Source organism: Daphnia magna, linkage group LG5 (assembly GCF_020631705.1).
Source record: "Daphnia magna isolate NIES linkage group LG5, ASM2063170v1.1, whole genome shotgun sequence".
In the NCBI taxonomy this organism is placed as follows: Eukaryota; Metazoa; Arthropoda; class Branchiopoda; order Diplostraca; family Daphniidae; genus Daphnia; species Daphnia magna.
In genome coordinates, this window is record NC_059186.1 from 11,664,622 (window position 1) to 11,683,971 (window position 19,350).

The window sequence follows — 19,350 nt, forward strand, 5'->3', positions numbered from 1 at the left end:
CCGTTTTTCCTCTCTCTTTCGCCTCTTCTATCTCTCCTTTCATCCCAATTTCCTCCCTTCCCTCCGCTTTCGTTTACAGTTTCGGCCACGGCGCGTCTTACTTGAAAATTGTTTTTTCTTCTCTCTTTCTGGATTTTCTTGCGGTGGATTTCATTTATTGAGACACATTTTTTTTTGTTTCTTTACGGGTTTTTGTTTGACCTCTCAACTGTCATCTAGCGGCCAGTATTGTCGACAGCCAGCCATGTTATGAAATCGTCATGTTTAATGTTGTCTCAATGAATACTTCATTATTGTTACGTCAACTACGGGAAACAGTTTATCCTGACCCCAAATGCAAAATACTACGTGAAACGTATGAACGAGATGCATTTTGGTTGTGCCATTAACTGATGACAATCTAGTCGTAAAATGCTAGGCTTAATAATAAATCATCCAAGGCCGCAGTGCAGGTCGCACGGATGACTAACGGTCGTCGACAGCTAGCCACTAGCCAGGAAAAAAAAAGAAAAAAGAAAGGGATAAAAAAAAACATTTCGACCAGAATGGCAACGCTGTGAATGTTTACCTCTTAAAGTCAAAAGAAAACAAAAATTCGTTCGATTTGACAGTTGCTCTGGTAACGTATTAAAGGCAATAAAAAATTGTTTGATCGATTCGTATCTCAGACTTTAAAAAGAAATAGTATTAAATCAGTCGACAAGCGTAAAATGGGGCGTAAAGTTGTAGTTGCCGTTTGCTGCCTGAATCAATGGGCTTTGGATTTCGACGGTAATTTGTCACGCATCATCGCCAGCATCCAGGAGGCTAAAGTGCAAGGTGCTAGCTACCGTACTGGACCCGAATTAGAAGTTACTGGATACAGCTGCGAAGATCATTTTTATGAAGCCGATACACTTCTTCATAGCTGGGAGGTCGGTTTGCTTTTTCTGTTGCTTTTTACTGTGTTTTCATTCCAAGAAACCTGGTAATCGATCTTTGATCCTCGAACAGGTTTTGGCTGAACTACTTGCCAGCCCAGTATGCAAAAATATCCTAGTTGATGTTGGCATGCCGGTAATGCACAAGAGTGTCACTTACAATTGTAGGGTCTCTTTTTTCAATGGGTAGGCAGTTCTTTATTGGTGTTTACAAACAGAGATCTCCTTTCATCGCTGGTGTCATCCCTTTTTGCAGGAAACTCTTGCTTATTCGCCCCAAATTGAGGTTGTGTGATGATGGCAATTACAGAGAGTCAAGATGGTTTACTGCGTGGACTAAAGTATAAAATTTAATGTCATGTTGCTTTGAATCTGGATTGACAATCACAATTGGCAACAGATTTATCAAACTGAAGACTATATACTTCCAGAGTTTATAAGAGAGCTTACAGGGCAAAAATCAGTAGTTTTTGGTGATGCCGTGTTGGAAACCTTGGATACCACTATAGGTTTTGAAATTTGTGAAGAATTATGGAATCCTTACAGGTAGAGTTTGTTTTGTTTTTCCTTTTGTCTAGTTTTCTGTTACGTTTATTTTCTCTATTTTTCTTTGCCGCCATCAAAATCTTATACACGCTGTTTGACAGCACTCACATTTCTCTTGGTTTGGACGGCATCGAATTTATCGTTAACGGGTCGGGTTCCTACTTTGAGTTGCGCAAGGCCAATGTAGCAGTTGATCTTGTCCTGAATGCCACGAAAAAGTCCGGTGGTTGCTACTTATACTCAAATTTAAGAGGCTGTGATGGACAGCGTATCATGTTTAATGGAGGATCATGTATCGCACTTAATGGAGAAGCAATCGCAAGAACGCGTCAATTCTCTTTAGAAGAAGTGGTAATTGCATCTTGTTTGTCGGAAAATTCGTTTTTCGAGATGTTTGATCCTTTACTTTGTAGGAAGTTGCTGTTGCCACCGTCGACTTGGATGACATAAAAACTTATCGCAATTTAGTCCGTTCTCGGAATACTGCGGCTGCACAGAATCCGTCCTATCGCCGTATCCCGGTCGATTTCAGCCTTAGTGAGTCTTCCTGCTACGCAATGAGAGCTTCAACTACCCCATTCAAATGGCAGTACCACAGTCCGGAAGAGGAGATTGCTTACGGCCCAGCTGGCTGGCTTTGGGACTATCTGAGGTTTGCTTGATTTCGCTTAGTCTTAATGAAAATCAAACTCAAATTATATTTTAACAAATTATCCAAAAAATTTAAGACGGTCTGGTCAAGGTGGATTTTTCTTGCCCCTAAGTGGAGGCGTCGATTCAAGTTCCTCAGCAGTATTAGTCTACTCCATGTGTCGAATGGTAGTAACGTCTGTACAGAATGGCGATAGTCACGTCATTGACGACGTTCGGCGTATCGTCGGCGATCCAAGTTACATCCCGGACGATCCACGCGAATTGTGCAATCGAATATTCATTACCTGTTATATGGGAAGTGCGAATTCGTCGGCAGAAACACGGCAACGAGCCAAGGATTTGTCTGATCAGCTTGGCAGGTAATGACGTTTTTCAAATGACCAAAATCAACATCATAATAACTGGTACGTAATTTTCCTTTATTTCCTTACCAGCTATCATTTGGCCCTGGCTATCGACGCTGTGGTGTCAGCTGCTCTCAACATTTTCACCGTCGTCACGGGGCTGGTACCAAAGTTCAGAGTTGATGGCGGTAGTCTGCGGGAGAATTTAGCACTGCAGAACGTCCAGGCGCGAATGAGGATGGTATTGAGCTACTTGCTGGCCCAGCTCATGCTTTGGGCAAGAGGCAGATCAGGTGGTTTGTTAGTTCTTGGCTCTGCCAATGTCGACGAATCGTTGCGTGGCTATCTCACCAAGTACGATTGCTCTAGTGCCGATGTCAATCCTATCGGTGGTATTTCCAAAGCGGATTTAAAGCGTTTCTTGGCATACGCACGCCTCGAATATGGTTTTACGTCATTGGATGGTATTCTAGCTGCTCCTCCGACTGCAGAATTAGAACCTTTACAAGAAGGCCGCTTAGTGCAAACGGACGAAGAAGACATGGGTTTAACTTACATCGAGCTGGGAGACTTAGGGCGTCTTCGGAAACAGGCAGCCTGTGGACCTTACACCACTTTTTGTCGACTCATTCACAGTTGGAGAGGAGCACATACACCAGCTGAAATCGCACACAAAGTAAATGATTTCTTTTAAAAAGTAAAACGAATACCGGTAGTACTGATCGTACTGAATTTCAAGGTCAAACATTTTTATCGCTGCTACGCCATCAACCGGCACAAAATGACGGTGATCACGCCTTCCGTTCACGCAGAGACTTACAGCCCGGATGATAACCGCTTTGACCATAGGCCCTTCCTTTACAACGCCAAGTGGGGATGGCAGTTTCGCGCTATTGACGCTCATGTAAGTCTATCGAGCCGTTTCGTGCTCAACTACTACTATATAAGCTTGTGAATTATTCATTTAGGCTTTTAATGGAATTACCATGTAGAATGTAGAGGAATCCCGATTCTACTCGCTTCCCGAGATTCTTTATCTTTCCTTTTTTTTCTTTTCTTTTTATACTGCTATCAGAGTCAGAGGGGAGAAGGGCTAGGGGGACGGTTTACATGCGAAAGGCTATACCGGTGTTTGATCTGTGAAAACTAGAAGAGATGCCGGCCGTATTGATCGGTCCGAAAAGCCATGGCTTACGCATGTCATTTTTAGATATGTTCCATCTTATTTTCTTTTCTTTTTTTCCCTACTAGTTGGAGCACGTCAACAAGATGGTCGACACCGATGATCGTAAACTCGATAATGCGCACATGCAATCAGGTAATTCTATTGCATTTTAGTTGGTGGAGAGAAGACAAAAAAATAATAATTAAAGAAAAACACTTAAAGAAAAGAAATTTCTAAATCAACTCACACAAGCTCATAAACTGCTGATTGTGCAGGTCGACGGAGCTCCAGTGTGGCCGTCTAGAGTTAACTAAGTAAATTTTAAAAATAATATGCCTTTAGATTAGATTGAGAGTTTCGCATAACACAGTCTCAGTACAGCCGTCCACGTATGTAATTAAGAAAGACCGTAATAATACCGTCAGGCAATACACACAGACACATCATTCAGTCCTTCTATTATGTTGAATGTCATCGCAATTTATTGTCTCCTCCTTTATTGCCCCTACGAGAACTTCTTGGTTCTTGTTCGCTTGATCGATACTTTCAGATACTTCCGCAAAAGCGGCATCGCCATTCGTCGGTGCAGCGAGAGGACTAAGGTTGTCGGTAGTCGCAGTAGTAGTCTGCGCAATGTCCGCAGCTTGTTGTAAGTAGGCCGCAGCCAATTGATCCAGTCCAGCGTTCGTCGCCAGGTCAGCGGACAAAACCAAAGACAACGGATCTGATCGTCGCGCCAGGGTACGTGCCGCTTCAGCTACCTCGCCATTGGCCAGGAAGCATTTCACTGCCAATTCCAGATTACCATCTATAACTGCTTTCCGAGACCAACGGGAGAGCGACTCTTGAACTTGAGAACTTTCATCGGGGTACTGACAACGTGTAAGAGCTACAGCTTCGCGATGTAACTGCTGACTGGAAAACATTTCAATTGCCTGACTCTTCTCGCCGGAAATGAGCATATAAGACACTGCTTTCCTGACATCCCCTTCTGCCATCAGCTGCTGAGCGTACAGATGAGCCATTTCCCTCCAAAACCTATTGGATCAATACTAATTAATGACGAGTCTCATCTTATAATAAAAAAATTGCCAATTACTCCAAGGAGACTTGAGGGGCCAAGCTAACGAGCCAATCATTGAGCTGCCTTTTCTTCACAGCTTCTCTTAACATGGGTTCGACATCCCCTTGCCAGATTCTCAAATGAGCTGCTAGATCAAAATTGGAACCTTCTTGATGATGGTCTATCTCCTCTTGTAGCATCTGAACGGTGGATTCCCGATTGACGAAGAAACCCAGATGAGCCAATTCCGCATCCCCAAAATCAGATATGGGAAAGGTGTACGATTTGGGGTCTTCGTCCACGATGGAATGTTTAAGCGACACTCCCTTTAGAGTGGCCAATATTTTGCAGTCCTTTAAGCCCTCAAGCCGGCCACGTCCTTCTAAGGTGGCGCTTACTGGAAAAAGCGATTTCAGTTTACTCGGTGCTTTTTTTTTAGCAGCAGCGCTTGAAGATGTATGTCGACCAGTTACGGATGAAGACGTAGGCGGTTTAAAGGGTGCCTTCTTCCTCTCCTTTACCGTTTTGACTGCTATCGATTCGGCGGGAGTCTTGTGAACTTGATCCTTCATTTTCCACATTTGAATTGTCATATCGTCACTTCCTGTAACCGCTGTATCTTGTTCCAAAGCATTCCATTCGCAGCAAAGCAATCTTCCAGTGTGACCACCGAAATTCGCTAAAGGTTCTTTATTGATCACGTCCCAAACCTGCAATCACGGTGTTACGTAAACAAATAAAATAGAATACTCATTTGAAACATCGCACGTAATGTACCTGTGCAGTTCCATCGTAACTTGCAGAGAGGAGCTTGCCGTCTTCGTGCGGGCTCCAAGCCAATGAAACCACACGCTCTTTATGACCGCTAAGAGTAGCCGCAAGCGTCGATGTTGAAGGTTCACCATTGTTGGCAACAGTTACACTGAAAACTGGAACAAACGCAAAAGTCTTCAGTCAATAAAACAAAAATGGGTTAAAGGAGTTAATAAAATTTACAGTTCTAGTACCTTTGATGTTTACGTCGTTTGAAGCCACTGCCAACCAGTTATCAAATTTGGAAGGTTCCACACTTTGGAAAGTGAATGGCGGATGCCATTTAAGGCACTGGATTAGTTTTTTATGAGCGACGATAATCATCAGCAAAGATAAATCACGACCCGTGTAAATTTCCACAGAACCATCTTCGTTGCCTACAGCTAAAAGAGAAAAATCCACTTTCCATTGGAATTCCGTTCTGGAAGGGAATTTTTGATTCTTTTCTCCTTTGCTAATAATTAAATTATTGAAATTTTTTGCGTCCAGATCCAACGCCGATGGATCGTGAACAATTATATGATTTCCACCACAGGAGTACAGGAACAACCCATTTTTGTTGGGCAAAGTGGCCCAAGCTAAATTGTAGACGGTGCCTTTATGATAGGTTCGACTTAAAAGAGGAGGCTTCGATGGCGCGAGCGTATCGAATATTCCAACTCGTCCTTCATCGGTTCCAAAAGCTAGCCGACCTTCTACTGTTGGATGCCATGCTAATGCACTGACTTTCCCTGTATAATGTTTGAAATAAGCATATTTCCCATGCTTTTATAAAGACAAGCCGTAACTATCACCTTTAATTCCATTCCACAACATCGTCATGTCAGGTTTTGCAGCAGCCATATTCCATAGTCTGATGGAGCAGTCTCCCAGTCCAAGTGCCATTTGAGTCGCGTCGATTGGATTGACGTTCAAGACGTAGACGTAACCACCCATGGTTGACAAGCAAAGATGAGGGTTTTCCATTTCTTGAATACCTAAAACTTCTTTTGGTACATGACCTTCTATTATGGGCCAAAGAATAACATTGCGATCCTGAGCTGAAGTCCAAACCATTTCCTGGTTATTTTCCGTCACATACGAAGAAATATTGAAGAGACCACGCGTATGAAGCTTATGGACGATCTTCCAGGACAGTTTTGGTCCAACCTAAAAGAAACCAATAAATATTTGGCTATTTAAAACATTTCCGTCATTTACCTCCCACATTATAAGTTCTCCACTAAGTCCACTGCTCAAAATGTGCCGTTCATTCAGCCAATGTAAGGCTACCCAAGTTGACCGCTTGTCATCTTGGGCAGGTCGGGGGCGATGAACTCCAGTGTTTCCAGGAAGTTTTGATTGAGCGACGCATTTCCCTTCATTAGTGGCCCATAATTTGATGGTTTTATCTCGACCAGTGGTTGCCAAGAATGTTTCCTTTGATTCATTTTCATGAATAAAGGCATTTCCTTTCACGGGGCACCACGCGATATTGTGTAGATCCTGTGACATTTGTTAAAGGAGTTTTTATTGAAATTTGACTATAAGCTAAAATTGATGAACTTTTTACTTCTTCATGGGCTCGTAGTTTATAAATAATACCGCGATTTTCTAAACAACATTAAGTAAGTTGTCAAATAAGTTGCATGAGTTCACCATATTATACTAGCCATACCTCTAATGTCACAGATGTACAATAATCCACCTTTACACCCTATGGCCAGATGCCACGCAATGTGAGGATTGAACGACAATATCAGAGGAATCATTTTTCCATAGTTGAGTTTCCTAGTGATGCAACTTCCATAGCTCAACAGCAACTCTGTGATTATAATGGTTCCATCTTCACTGGATGAAGCCAAAATCTTCTTTTCCAATAAAGAAGACCAGCTAAGACAGGATATTTTCTGTTCCTAAACAAAAAAGGTTTAATTAAAATTTGCAAATTTTATGTTTTATATTTAGGATAAATTACTTGGTGTGCATCTTGTTCAAATACCAGACTCAAGTCATTGGCATTCCATATACAAAGAGACCCATCTTCTCCAGCACTACTTAGTAATAAATTATCTTTTTCTGAGCGCTGATACCATGACACACCTTAATTGTGAAAGCAAAAGAAACATTATAAAAATTCAACGAACAAACCAATCCTATACTCACAAGTAATCTTGCCCCTATGGGCATCCGGGATGACACGTGTGGTAGGAAAACCAAAATTATCACCAACATTACAAGACTTCAAAAATACGAGACATCGCGAAGCAGCATAAACTAACACCCCAGACGTTTTATGACATTCAAAAACACTGCTTAGATACCAATTGGGAGAAGGGGGAATTACTATCTCTTTGGTAGATTCCATTAGGTTAACAATTTAGTGCAAATCCCTAATCAAATTCCTATTTCTGTTCTAGGAGAGGAGTATTTTACGTATGCGTAGCATGTGCGCACATTCAAAACGACGTGTTTCTGGGGACTTTAGCAGACGACAAAATAAAGTGGTCAGCGCTAAACACCAACCAGTGCCGCTTTACATGGCGCATATATAGCATATCCATGATCCATCCAAGAACAAATGAAAATTTAACTCTTTTGTTTTTACTTATTTTTCTCAACAAATAGCATTTATAGAATCAACGAAAGAGCAGAGAATAATTTGGCTAATTATGCATCATTAGCATTATATTAAAGTTCCTTGAGAGGGAGAGGAGATAAAATGAGACAAATGTAACATTTTTGGTTTATTATATTATACGATGTATACATTTCCTCAAAAGTTTTGACACACTAAATTCTCCACCAGTAAATTCTCTACTTGAACAACTCATTTAGACAGGAAACACCAAATCACAAAACAAATCCAATATACTTATTTGGCCTCCACCTCCTTCATTTTTGCTACCAAACAAACACGAAGGCCTGTTCGAAGACTGGAACTGTTAAACTTCGGCTATTTGCGCGCCAAAAGAGACCTTTTGGCTGTTCTCAGAACAGGCTTACGGCTAGAAAACGTCTACAGATATTAAGACGAGAAAAAGAAGAAGAGATGTTTTTCACAAGAGTGCCACAGCTAAAGCGATCAACATGGAGCCTGGAAGATGCACCTTCGGTTGTGCAATTTTACATTTGTTTATAAATGTGCTGCTACTGGTAAACATTTAAAATTGACTCAGTTGTGTGTTGCCAGAGGCAGTTTTCTGAGCTGAGAGCAGTTGTTATGACACAATTTATGCTCAAAACGTATTTATGATAGATTCTCGGAATGTGCTTACTTGGATTTGGACTAGCTGAAGAAACCACCCAACTCAGCGCATTAATATCAGAAGAAACGAGAATTGGGAGTGTGGCTGTTGTCATCGGAGTCATACTGATCGTTGTGACCACGCTTAACTGCTGCTTTACTATTGATGGAAGTTCCGTTTTTTATTACATTGTGAGTTTAAAAAAAAAAAATTTCAACTTCACGATGTTTTCATGCGAATCGTATTAAAAAATGCTTCCAGTATGCAGGTTTCCTGGTATTGCTGTTCACTGCCATGGTGGCACTTCTGATCAAATACGGTCTTGATTGTGGGACTAAAGTACGAAATGACATTCGAGCATCGATGCGCCAGATGATGCATTACGATCCCGATAGCCCAGGAAAAACCAGAATGGATTTCATTCAACAGATGGTTAAAAAAAAAATTCATGAAGTGAAAAAATTCCTAATTTAAACTGCTGTAATAGTTCCAATGTTGCGGCATTGATAGCTACAGAGATTGGTACAACGTGACGGAAAACCCTTACATACCTGAATCATGTTGCATTAAACCTGAATGTGATACTTTCAACCTACAGAATATATATCGTGAGGTAATTTATGAAATATATAAATATTTTAATACTGACTATTTATTACGGAGATTTGCGTTCCAAAGGATTGTGTGACAAACATGATGAAATCCGTCAATGTGCTTTTCACAAGAATTACAGCAATCGGAATTACAATTACCATATTTTTACCTATTCAAATTACCATCGTCATTTTTATAATACGCTGTGTGAAGTACGATCCGGTTTTTCAATAGTTGCTAAAAAGAAAAAGTAGTTTCAGAATAAAAGTTTCATTGTGGAAAAAAAAAAAAAAAACCTCTTTTTTCAAGTCATCGCAGTTTTTTATTACGAATAAATCACACTGTGGAAAGGCCCGCAAAGGTACATAATCGAGGGTGAAAAAGAGAAAGTTCAATCATTGGCAACTGAAAGAAACGCCATATCAAGAGGAAAAATCCCCGGCCCTACCAAAAAAAGGTAGGGAAACATTATTTCACATCATTTAAAATATCTGATAGCACTTGGGCTAATTTTGGATCACAAGCGCGAACAACAACTGCCGGCTTGAAAGACGTGACGACTCCTTCAGATGGCATGGATTGACCTGCAAAAGCTTAGGTGCTTAAGCTCTCTTGGAACATTTATTAACGATGAAAAATTTCTATTTCCTCCTTCCCGTTGTTAAAACTTGCCTTCGACATAGTCGCCATGGTCGTCATTGCTATGATCGTAACCGATAGCATGTAAGTCGGGTTCGTCATGCACGTCCGATTTTTCTGCGTACTGCTTCCCCTGCAGAAAAAAATAAATAATAGGCGTTAAGATTACCATAGGGGAAAAAAATCACCAGTTCTTATCTCGGACTTACTTCAACAAACATCGATTGGAACTCGAGCGCAGCGTCTGTAGAACTGAATTGGGCACGGAATGTCCGATGCACAGAATGTTCTGACGAATAGTCGATCGCTGACCAAACACATTCTTTCCCATCAACCTATTACGGAGAAATGGAAATTAAAAATATATTTTGACGTAAGGGATTTCATCGTTCAATACCTTCAGCTCAGTCTCAATAGCTATGACATTATCACAGAGCAGAATTTCGTTGCCATCTTCGACGACAATACGTGCGCAGAGCATCTCGTCGTCATACACAATTTTTAGATTACCAGTGCCTAAAAGCACCCACTTTTTATCGGCTTGTCCACCCTCCAAAGATGAAAGGGTGCAGCGCTTTTCAAACATAATGGACTCTTCAACATCTTCATATTCTTCTTCGTCTTGATCTTCGTCTACAGTTTCTTCTTCTTCACCTTCATCTTCTTCATCAGCCCCAGTCTCCTCAGAATGTGAAGCTAGAGCTGCGGTAACCTCTGGAGCTGGAGCTGCGGTAACGGCTGGAGTTGCAGCAACAACTGGAGTTACTTCTGATTCAACAATTGTTGGCTTTTCTGCAGGCGTGCCCTTTTTCAAGGCTGCTTGGCACTCTTCGAACTTCTTTTTAAAGAGATTAGCTTGATCTTCGGTTTTGAATCGTACAGCAAATGATTCCGACATTAATTCGCCCTGCGAAAAATCCATAGCGAACCACGTCCAAGCAGTGGTAGAAGTAAACATCGGCTTCAAAGTCATTTCGTCAGTAAGCCAGTGATTACAGGCAAGTTTGTGAATTTGATCCCTATAACAATCCGAATACATTAGCTTCGTTCCTCAATAAATATGAGACGGAAATACCTTCTCAGCAGGATACGGTAGGTATTTTTGTCCTTGTTGTAAAGAATTTTCATATCTCCAACTCCTTTTTCTTTCCATTCTTTAGTTTCTGACACATATCGGTACAACTTAGCACGATGGGAGAAAATGACCTCCTCGTCCTCCTCGCCCGTCTTTACTTCAACCAAAGCTGGCAAAGGAATAATAGGCTCAAAATGAGGGTCGTTGCTTTCCGGAACTTCATCCTTATCTTCATCACCTCCATGGGGTTTAGCATCTTGCTGCGATGCTGGACTGCCCGCCTTTACATACCAGATTGAAGAAAAATAAATAATAATTTACGTTAAAACGTTTGAGTACTAAATAATTTTAATTCGCTGCTTTTCTCACCCCAAATATAGGTTGACCAGTTCCTGACCACGAAAACGCTGCCGGTTTGTTAAAGCCACTACCAGCTGAAGAGACTAGAGACGAGAAGGACAGCTGAGAAGCTGAAGCATCAACCATCTTGCTAAACGAGATGACATTGGAGGGAGTGGGAGTTTCAGCTTTACTGACAGCATTGAATTTAGGAACGACTTCAGGCTTCGTGACTACCGCATCGTCTTCAGGTTCACAACCTCGACAACCTGGACATGGTGGAGCATCTTCATACAGGAAGAAGTTGAGTGGAAGCTTAAGCTCAGCAGCTTTGCGCTTTTGCTCTGCTGTGGCCTCTTTAGCGTACACAAGTTCCACGTCGTCGGCTGTGAATTAATATTCATTAAAACAAGGACAAGAAGGGAAACGAAAATTTTAAGCAAACATACCATTTTCAGCTGGGATAACGTTGTTCACTCCAGGAACAGTAGAAATCTAGAAATCGGACGAATGATTAGCTTTTTAATTCCTTAATAAAATCAATTGAAATTTGATTACCATATTTTCCTTAACGGCATTCATAAATGCTTTACTCGTTTCCGCGTCCCGGAATCTAATCACGAAGGTCTCCATTTTTCCTTCGCCTTCGGTGAAGTCTTGGGCTGCCCAAAGGCAAGATTTCTCATCTTTGGGTTTGAAAATTAGATCGGGCGTAATGGCGTGATTTAAGCATATCTTTAGAATTTGTTCTCGTCGCATTAAAAGCCTTTAAATCGTTCGAAGAAAAACTAATAGTTAATACGTAATTAATATTGCAACAGTGAAATGGCTTACCTGCTTTTGCCTGTGGTCTTTTGTTTTAGAACTTTAACATCACCAAGACCTCGCTCCTTCCATTCGCCATCAACAAGGCGGAAGAGTTTGGCACGATGGCAATAAACGACTTCCTCGTCTTCTTCTCCAGTTTTGACTTGTATTTTTTCTGGCAATGGAATGATTGGTTCAAAGTGGATATTGTCACTTTCACCTTCTTCATAGTACTCGTTATCACTGCTGACGGATACGTTTGGTGACCGTGCAGATGAAGCCGTTGGTCGAGATGGACTCGTCACAGTAGGTGTACGCATGGAGAAATTAAATCCATTACCGAATGCAGCTCCTGTGCTTGCTGGGGCAGGCACATTTGTTCCGAATGATGGTAAGTTACTAGAAGGAAGTGTTCCAAACTTAAATCCCCCATCCGAACCGAACTTGAATGGAGTTCCTTGGGAGGTTGGCGCTGTTAAGCTAGGCGCAGCAGCAGGAACTGGTGCACCAGGTTTCATTGTTTCACAGCAAGGGCATTTCACCACGGCCGCGTCGTTGCGGGAGAAACACCCTTGACACTCCCAAGAGCCTTCCTTGGGCTTGAACTTGTCGCCAAAGGATGTGGATGGAGGCTGTTGAACACTGGCAGAAGGTTGCTGAGGCTTGTGTGAAGGTTGTTCAGTTTTAGTTGGCTCTCCCGGTTTGATGGTTTCACATGATGGACATTTGAGTACACTAGGATCATTGCGTAAAAAGCAGCCCTGGCATTCCCATGATCCTTCCTTGGGTTTAAACTTTTCGCCAAATGATTTGGAAGAAGGCTCCAGGCTCTTCGTTTCTTTCAATTCTTCAATCTTGTCAGAACTAAAATTCGCTGATTTCTTTTGGGCCTCATCAAAAACACTCATGAATTTGTCAGCTTGATCCTTAGTTTTGAACTTGAGCGCAAACGTTTCCTGAACTAATTCTCCTTCTGAAAAGTCCTGTGCAGACCATGTCCATGTACGATCTGATGTTTGCAAATGCTTCAAGGACAGTTGAGGAGTAACAAAGTGATTGCAGCATATCTTAAGAACTTGCTCCCGTCGCATCAGCAAGCGGATTCTTCCTGTTGTTTTGTGTTCCAAAATCTTCATGTCACCTCTTCCTTTCTCCTTCCATTCTTTGGTATCAGAAACGTAGCGATAAAGAAAAGCTCGGTCGCTGAACAAAACATTTTCTTCTTCTTCTCCAGTCGAAACTTCAATCAAAGCGGGTAACGGGACCACTGGCTCGAATACAACATTAGGTTCATAATGTTCGCCTTCAGTATCTTCTCCTTCTTGTTCATTACCCTTATTCTTGTCACTCGGGGTAGATGAACCAAACAGCGGTGCTCCTGCTCCAGGGAACTCCTACATTAAAGCAAAAAATTATATTGCTGAAGAAATTTACGAGGAATTAAAATTTACCTTGTTCGGGGCGATGGTAAAACCTGTCGAAGGTTGTTGTTGGGCTAACAATGAAAACAACATTCCTGGCTCGGACTTCTTTTCTCCAGTTTCTTTCGTAAGCGATCCACCAAGACCTCCTCCAAATACGAAGCCAGAGAATGGGCTAGGCTTTTCTTCGGATTTCTTCTCATCTGCCAAAGCCTTTCCTGGGACTGCGGCAGCAGGAGTCAAATTACTGCTGAAGGAGAAACCAGCAAAAGGACTTGGTTTGACTTCAGGCTTTTTCTCCTCCTGGGGCTTTTCTGCCGTTCCAGTAGTGGCCATGTTGCTTGTAAAGGAGAAACCTCCAAAAACTGGCTTGGTTTCACCTGCTGATTTTGGTGTCCCCAAAACAGAACTAGAAAAACCTAAAGATGTTGAAGTGACCCCAGCTGTAGCGGATGGCGTTGCCTTTGATATAGCATCTGACTGTCCATTAGTTTGAGGAGTGGTGGTGGCCGCAGCCAACTTAGGAGGTGAGAAGGAAAACGGAGCCTTGGAAACAGTTTGTTCGGTGGTGGACGGAAGAGTGAACGAAAAAGCTGGTTTGGCCGTTCCAAATGATAATCCGGATCCAGTCGTCACCGCTGAGCTTGGCGTTGCAATTGTTCCAAAAGCAATAGGTGTCGTGGTTGTTGAAGATGTCGTTGTAGACAAACTTGTTGTCGGCAAAGAGGCTGGCGCGGAAATGGCAGCGGTAACCGTTGAAGTTGAAAACGTAAAAGAAGGTGCCGTTGAACTCGTTGCAGCCGAAGACGTTGGAACTCCGAACTTCATGCTACTAAACGGAGTAGTTCCAGTTGAATGCGTAGAAGCAAATGAAAATCCCGTGCTGGTTGGGGCTGTTGTTACCGCAGGGGTAATTGTGAACCCAGTAGTTGGGGTCGAGGCGGCAGATGTTGCAGATGGCATCCCGAATTTCATTTGGGAGAACGAAGTGGCAGCCGGGGCTGAGACTTGTGTACCTGGTTTCGGTGTTTCGCAGGCGGCACATTTGATCACATCCTGAGAGTTATTGACATAGCAAACCGAGCAAGCCCATGATCCACTTTTAGGGGCAAATTTATCCCCAAATCCTTTGACAGGAGCCTGGCTCTCTTTCTTACTTGTTGCAACCTCGGCATCTGACTTAACCTTGACCACATCGGCCGCTTTAGCTTTCTCAAATGCTTGTTTAAATTCAGTCGAAATTTCAACAGTCTTGAATTTAGCGGCAAACTTCTCCAGTTTTGCTTCACCATCCGCAAAATCCATTGCTGCCCAGATCCATGAATTGGCTGAAGTATTCATTTCGGTTAACTTGATATCGGCCGTTACATAGTGATTGGCACATATCTTGAATACCTAAACAGCAATTAAATAATGGTACAATTCGTGTAAAGGTGGAACATGACAATAAGCAATTTTACTTGATCACGGCGCATTAGAAGCCGAACTTTCTTCGTTGTAGGATCTTGCAGAAGTTTTAGTTGACCGACTCCACGCTCCTTCCACTGACTATCGGCAAAACGAAATAGTTTTGCTCGTTGATCAAACAGAACATCTTCTCCTTCTTCGCCAGTCTTCACTTCAACTTCTTCCGGCAAGGGAATAATAGGTTTAAAGTCTGGATAGTTGTCGATTTCCTCTTCTGGAGCATAGCTGGCATCAGAACAAGAAGAAGCTTTGCGGTCACGAGTTGCTTTCAGCGACTTATCCGGTGTGGTTACAGATGAAAATTCGGGGACTGGGATATTTTTAAGTAAGCTACTAGTTGAAAGCTGGATGGCAGGAGCTAATGTTGTATCAACAACTTTCTCTGGTGTTGTCTGAGCAGGAAGATTAATCTGGTAAGCATGAGGAACTGGGGCAGTGGACGAAGCTGAATAACCAGCTGCCGCTCTACGGAGAGCATCAGAGGCCGATTGTACGTCGTTGATGGGTGTCGGTACGCTTGGCATTACAGCAGGTTGCTGCAAAGTCGCTGCAAGCAACGAAGTGTCCTTTGTTCCCATTCTAGAGAATACAGAGGATGCCGGTGGCTGTGCAGGAACTTGTTGTGGAAGAGGAGCTGCAAGATTGCCACCAGGGGGCAAATAAGCAGAAGATCCAGGTGATGGGGTCGTAACTTGTTCCATTCCCCAGTGAGGAAATCCCGGGGGATATCCGTAAGTTGGAGTAACGGGGAAAGGACCTGGTGCGCCAGGAACTCCTGCATACGGAAAACCAGGATATTGCTGATAAGCAGAAGGATGAAATGGGGCTCCATAGGTAGGCGGATATCCATAAGAGGTTCTTGTTGCAGGAGCAAATGGAGGAGCATACAACGGCATGTTTATGTGGGGGGCAGAGGGCCCACTGGTTTTCAACTTTCCTTGTAACTTGACCAAATTATCCAGATCAGTTTCCTCCTCCTCTTCATGCTCTTCCCAGTCTTCTACATCGCCATCTTCGTACGCTCTTTCATCGTAGGTGTCGGAAACTTTTTCTGCTGATTTTTTTCTAACGTCTTTTACTTCTTGTTTGGCCTGCAACTCGAGATGCGATTCTAGTTTTTGTATCAAGGTCTTAATGTCAACAACTTCTGCTCTGATTTGCTTTAGTTCGTTGGAGATGGCTTGGTTAAATTCTTCCTGAAAAAAAAAAAAGAACATTAAAGAAAAAGAAAAAATAAATAAATAAAATTTTTAAACCATCATGTTGGACTTGCCTGTCGATGCACCATTTGCCTAAGCTGGGCGTCTAACCGTTCTGGACTGGGTCTTGCCTCACCTCGTACGCTGGTTTCAAGCCGGTTGCCAAGGCTCGTTCCATTACGCATTGAAGTCATGTTCATAACACCTTTCCGGTGCGGTGTGCTTGTCACTTGTTGGGGAGTAAGATATTCCCTCTCTTCAGATTCTTCTTCTTCTTCAGTGCTATGGCCATTAGCAACAGATAGGTTGGTAAGACTGCCTAGTTTCGTCTCCACCTTTTCAATGACTTCAGCTAACTTTTGATCTAATGGATGAAAACGGTCCATTCCAGGACTGCGAAGCCGATCCAATGTGATGTAGAATGCATCTCGTGATTTGTGCAATAGTACGTTGGCCGCTGATCTGGATTCGTACACAGTGACTCCCTTTCGAAGTTCTTCTTCCGCCATTTCTTTGAAAAGGAGGCCTTGATAATAGGAAGCGTAAGGATCGGAAATTGATTGTAGAAGACGCTGTGCTTCTTCACGCCGGCCAGAGCGCCATAACTGGTATCCCGTGAAAAGTTTAGCCTCTGTTATCAGCTCATCAATATCTACGTCTGTTGTACGATATTCGAAAAGACGCCCTAGATAAAACGATAAAATTAAAATCGTCATAATTTAGATAAGGAAAAAATTTGTGCTTGTCACGTACCCGTTAACGGCGGTGTGTATCGATTTCCGGTTTTTGCCATATCAAGGAAGATTTTCCAATAACGAGTGGCTTGAGTTTCAAGCGCTTCAGTTTGCTCTACTGTCATAACATCTGTAGAGATGGGAGCAGGTACGTCAACGGCAGGAAACACGCGACTTTTACCAGCTCTTGCCATAAAGGTTCGTGCTAGCTTTGCTACCAGTTCTAGCGGGATCCCATGATGGTTGCCAGACAGACGAATGACCTCCAAACCTCGTTGAAGTGTACGGCGCAGCTCACTCAAATTCTCTTTAGCTGTTCCCGAGATGAGTTTGATGGCAGATTGCCACCAGGCCGATTGCTGGTCTGTGCACAGAAATTTAGTCAATGCAGCGGGCACAGTTCCAAACACCTTCGAATCATTTTCCTCCAAGGAGACAGTACTGTAAATGGAAGCGTACACGAAGGCTTCCATATCTAGCGCAGAAAGCGTTTCAGGTGCACAGGAGTTCCACGATGCTGCGGCGAAAGGGATGTCACGCATAAAACGTGAAGATGACAAAATCTGACTCAGGTCGGATGCGAAGTCAGTTTCATCCAGCCGACGGTGCATAGTAAAGTACCGCAAACCCAACCAAACTACTGGATGCAAGTCGCTTGAGCTGAGCAGGATTGCTGTTTTGTCCAGTTCTAGCAAATCCGCAAAGGAGGGCAATTCAAGCTGCTCTCTTGGAAATTGAAATTGTTCTCCGAAGTAAGGACGTGATGAACCACCGCCAAAAGCGGTTTCAAACATTCTGCGTCTTCCATCAGGATTGTCCCATTTTTTTACGGTGTCCACAACCCATTTTCGACCTTCTTTGCTTTCCCAGGCGACGATACAATGACCGCATTGACTCTGACGGTTTCTTGCAGACATGACGATTGAATCCACGATTTTCTTATCGCCAAACTGATTGGAAGTTCCAGTTGTGCCCTGGTTGTAGGCGATGGTAAAGAGGGTGGCAGCGTAGCTAAGAGCTAGGTGTTCATCTTCAAGGCCTGCTAGGGCTTTCAGCAAAACAACTAAACCAACTTGAAAATACATCTGACATGTAAAATGTATTAGGACGTCTCGCTGAACCCCGTTTTCTTTTGCTAGTTGAAGAGTGACGTCCAACGACTGCAAAGTAGGGAGAACCTCGGCTATGGACAGTGCAGATTTATGGCCTTTCCCAACACGAGAAATTTTGAGAAAGGATAGCCGGTCCATAACATTTAGATAGTAGAGGTAAAAATCAGGCCCTACTTTGTGATCTAACAGCTTCTTGTAAGCTTCGAGGACATTTAAAGCACAATTGTACCAGTCAAGCTCTTGGCTAAAGACTTGAAGAGATTCAATCTTGAGCATGTGATCATAAGCTTCCTTGATGCGATTAGAATCCAGATACAACTTCAAAAGATGAATACGAAGCTTCATGTCACCTGGTTTACTCAGCATTTCATTTTTTAGTTGATCTTCCACTACACCTTTGGTTTGTGATGAGAGCATTAATCTCTGCTTTAGCTCAAACACAACACTATGCTGAGGCTGCAGAGCTTCAGCTCTCTCCAACCAGCATTGTTGAAGATCTCTATTTGCTGGGCTTGCAGGTAATTCACATATCAAACTACAGATTTTGAATACCAAATCTCGTTGACTGCTATCAAGGTCATAAGATCTTCTGTATGATCTGACAGCAGCTTCTTTCTCTCCTAAAGCTTCAGCAATTTGACCAGCCAAACGATGGCCTGGGGCTGAACACTCTTTAACTGCAAGGTATGCAGCTAAATGCTGCTTGGCCAGCTTGTGTTCTCCTATTTGATGATAGGATTTGGCAAAATTGAAACCAAGGAGTTTTCTCTGTAAAGAAGTAATGTGTTTATATAACTATGAGGAAGTGAATTATAACATGTGAATGAAAAATTATTAAGAATTATTAGATAACACCAAACTAACAACAAAGAATAACTGTCGAGAAACCACGACTAAAATGGAAGTCTAAAACGAAATAGCTACGTGGCCCCACTAGTACCGGCTTCTGTTTCTGCAATGAATTAGTTGGAAACGATGCTCACCTCATTTTCGTTGCTCACTTTCTTGAGTAGATCCTGTACATGTTTATCAACGTCTCTTTTTGAACGAAGCATTTTTGTTTTAGAAAAGAATTGCTTTGTTCATCACACAACTCGAGTAACTCAAACGGCCACTTGACAATTTACTGATTTCCGAGTGAATATGGTGGCGCAATAGCTCAAACGTCGGACTTTGCTCGCTCTAGAGGGCTACTTTTCCCTCGTGTGGTAGGCTAGCTCCGATGTTGTCA

General features: G+C 42.6%; 4 protein-coding genes across 4 annotated transcripts; 2 read left to right on the forward strand and 2 right to left on the reverse strand.

Annotated features, from left to right (window-relative positions):
• The first annotated feature begins 548 nt into the window (after positions 1-548).
• Positions 549-4,075, forward strand: LOC116922592 (glutamine-dependent NAD(+) synthetase). Its single transcript, XM_032928969.2, has 11 exons — positions 549-914; positions 994-1,106; positions 1,177-1,261; positions 1,321-1,466; positions 1,568-1,817; positions 1,880-2,118; positions 2,195-2,479; positions 2,555-3,140; positions 3,204-3,368; positions 3,716-3,782; positions 3,905-4,075. The coding sequence occupies exons 1-11, from the start codon at positions 711-713 to the stop codon at positions 3,931-3,933; spliced, it is 2,169 nt and encodes a 722-aa protein (XP_032784860.2). The 5' UTR covers positions 549-710; the 3' UTR covers positions 3,934-4,075.
• On the reverse strand, positions 4,006-7,982 carry LOC116922590 (gem-associated protein 5). The gene is made up of 10 exons (XM_032928968.2): positions 7,651-7,982; positions 7,463-7,587; positions 7,163-7,400; positions 7,058-7,098; positions 6,706-6,990; positions 6,300-6,654; positions 5,700-6,236; positions 5,470-5,621; positions 4,729-5,402; positions 4,006-4,667 (listed from the first exon to the last, which is right to left on the reverse strand). The coding sequence occupies exons 1-10, from the start codon at positions 7,850-7,852 to the stop codon at positions 4,073-4,075; spliced, it is 3,204 nt and encodes a 1,067-aa protein (XP_032784859.2). The 5' UTR covers positions 7,853-7,982; the 3' UTR covers positions 4,006-4,072.
• A 269-nt stretch (positions 7,983-8,251) lies between these two features.
• On the forward strand, positions 8,252-9,621 carry LOC116922593 (CD63 antigen). The gene is made up of 5 exons (XM_045173686.1): positions 8,252-8,640; positions 8,744-8,923; positions 8,994-9,164; positions 9,220-9,345; positions 9,411-9,621. Exons 1-5 carry the CDS (start codon positions 8,575-8,577, stop codon positions 9,558-9,560), a joined length of 693 nt encoding a protein of 230 aa, XP_045029621.1. The 5' UTR covers positions 8,252-8,574; the 3' UTR covers positions 9,561-9,621.
• Positions 9,622-9,625: 4 nt separating this feature from the next.
• Positions 9,626-19,350, reverse strand: LOC116922589 (E3 SUMO-protein ligase RanBP2). The gene is made up of 13 exons (XM_045173685.1): positions 19,103-19,350; positions 17,027-18,887; positions 16,348-16,958; positions 15,068-16,270; positions 13,638-15,002; positions 12,214-13,580; positions 11,938-12,145; positions 11,829-11,874; positions 11,410-11,765; positions 11,041-11,321; positions 10,363-10,984; positions 10,175-10,300; positions 9,626-10,098 (listed from the first exon to the last, which is right to left on the reverse strand). The coding sequence occupies exons 1-13, from the start codon at positions 19,172-19,174 to the stop codon at positions 9,988-9,990; spliced, it is 8,229 nt and encodes a 2,742-aa protein (XP_045029620.1). The 5' UTR covers positions 19,175-19,350; the 3' UTR covers positions 9,626-9,987.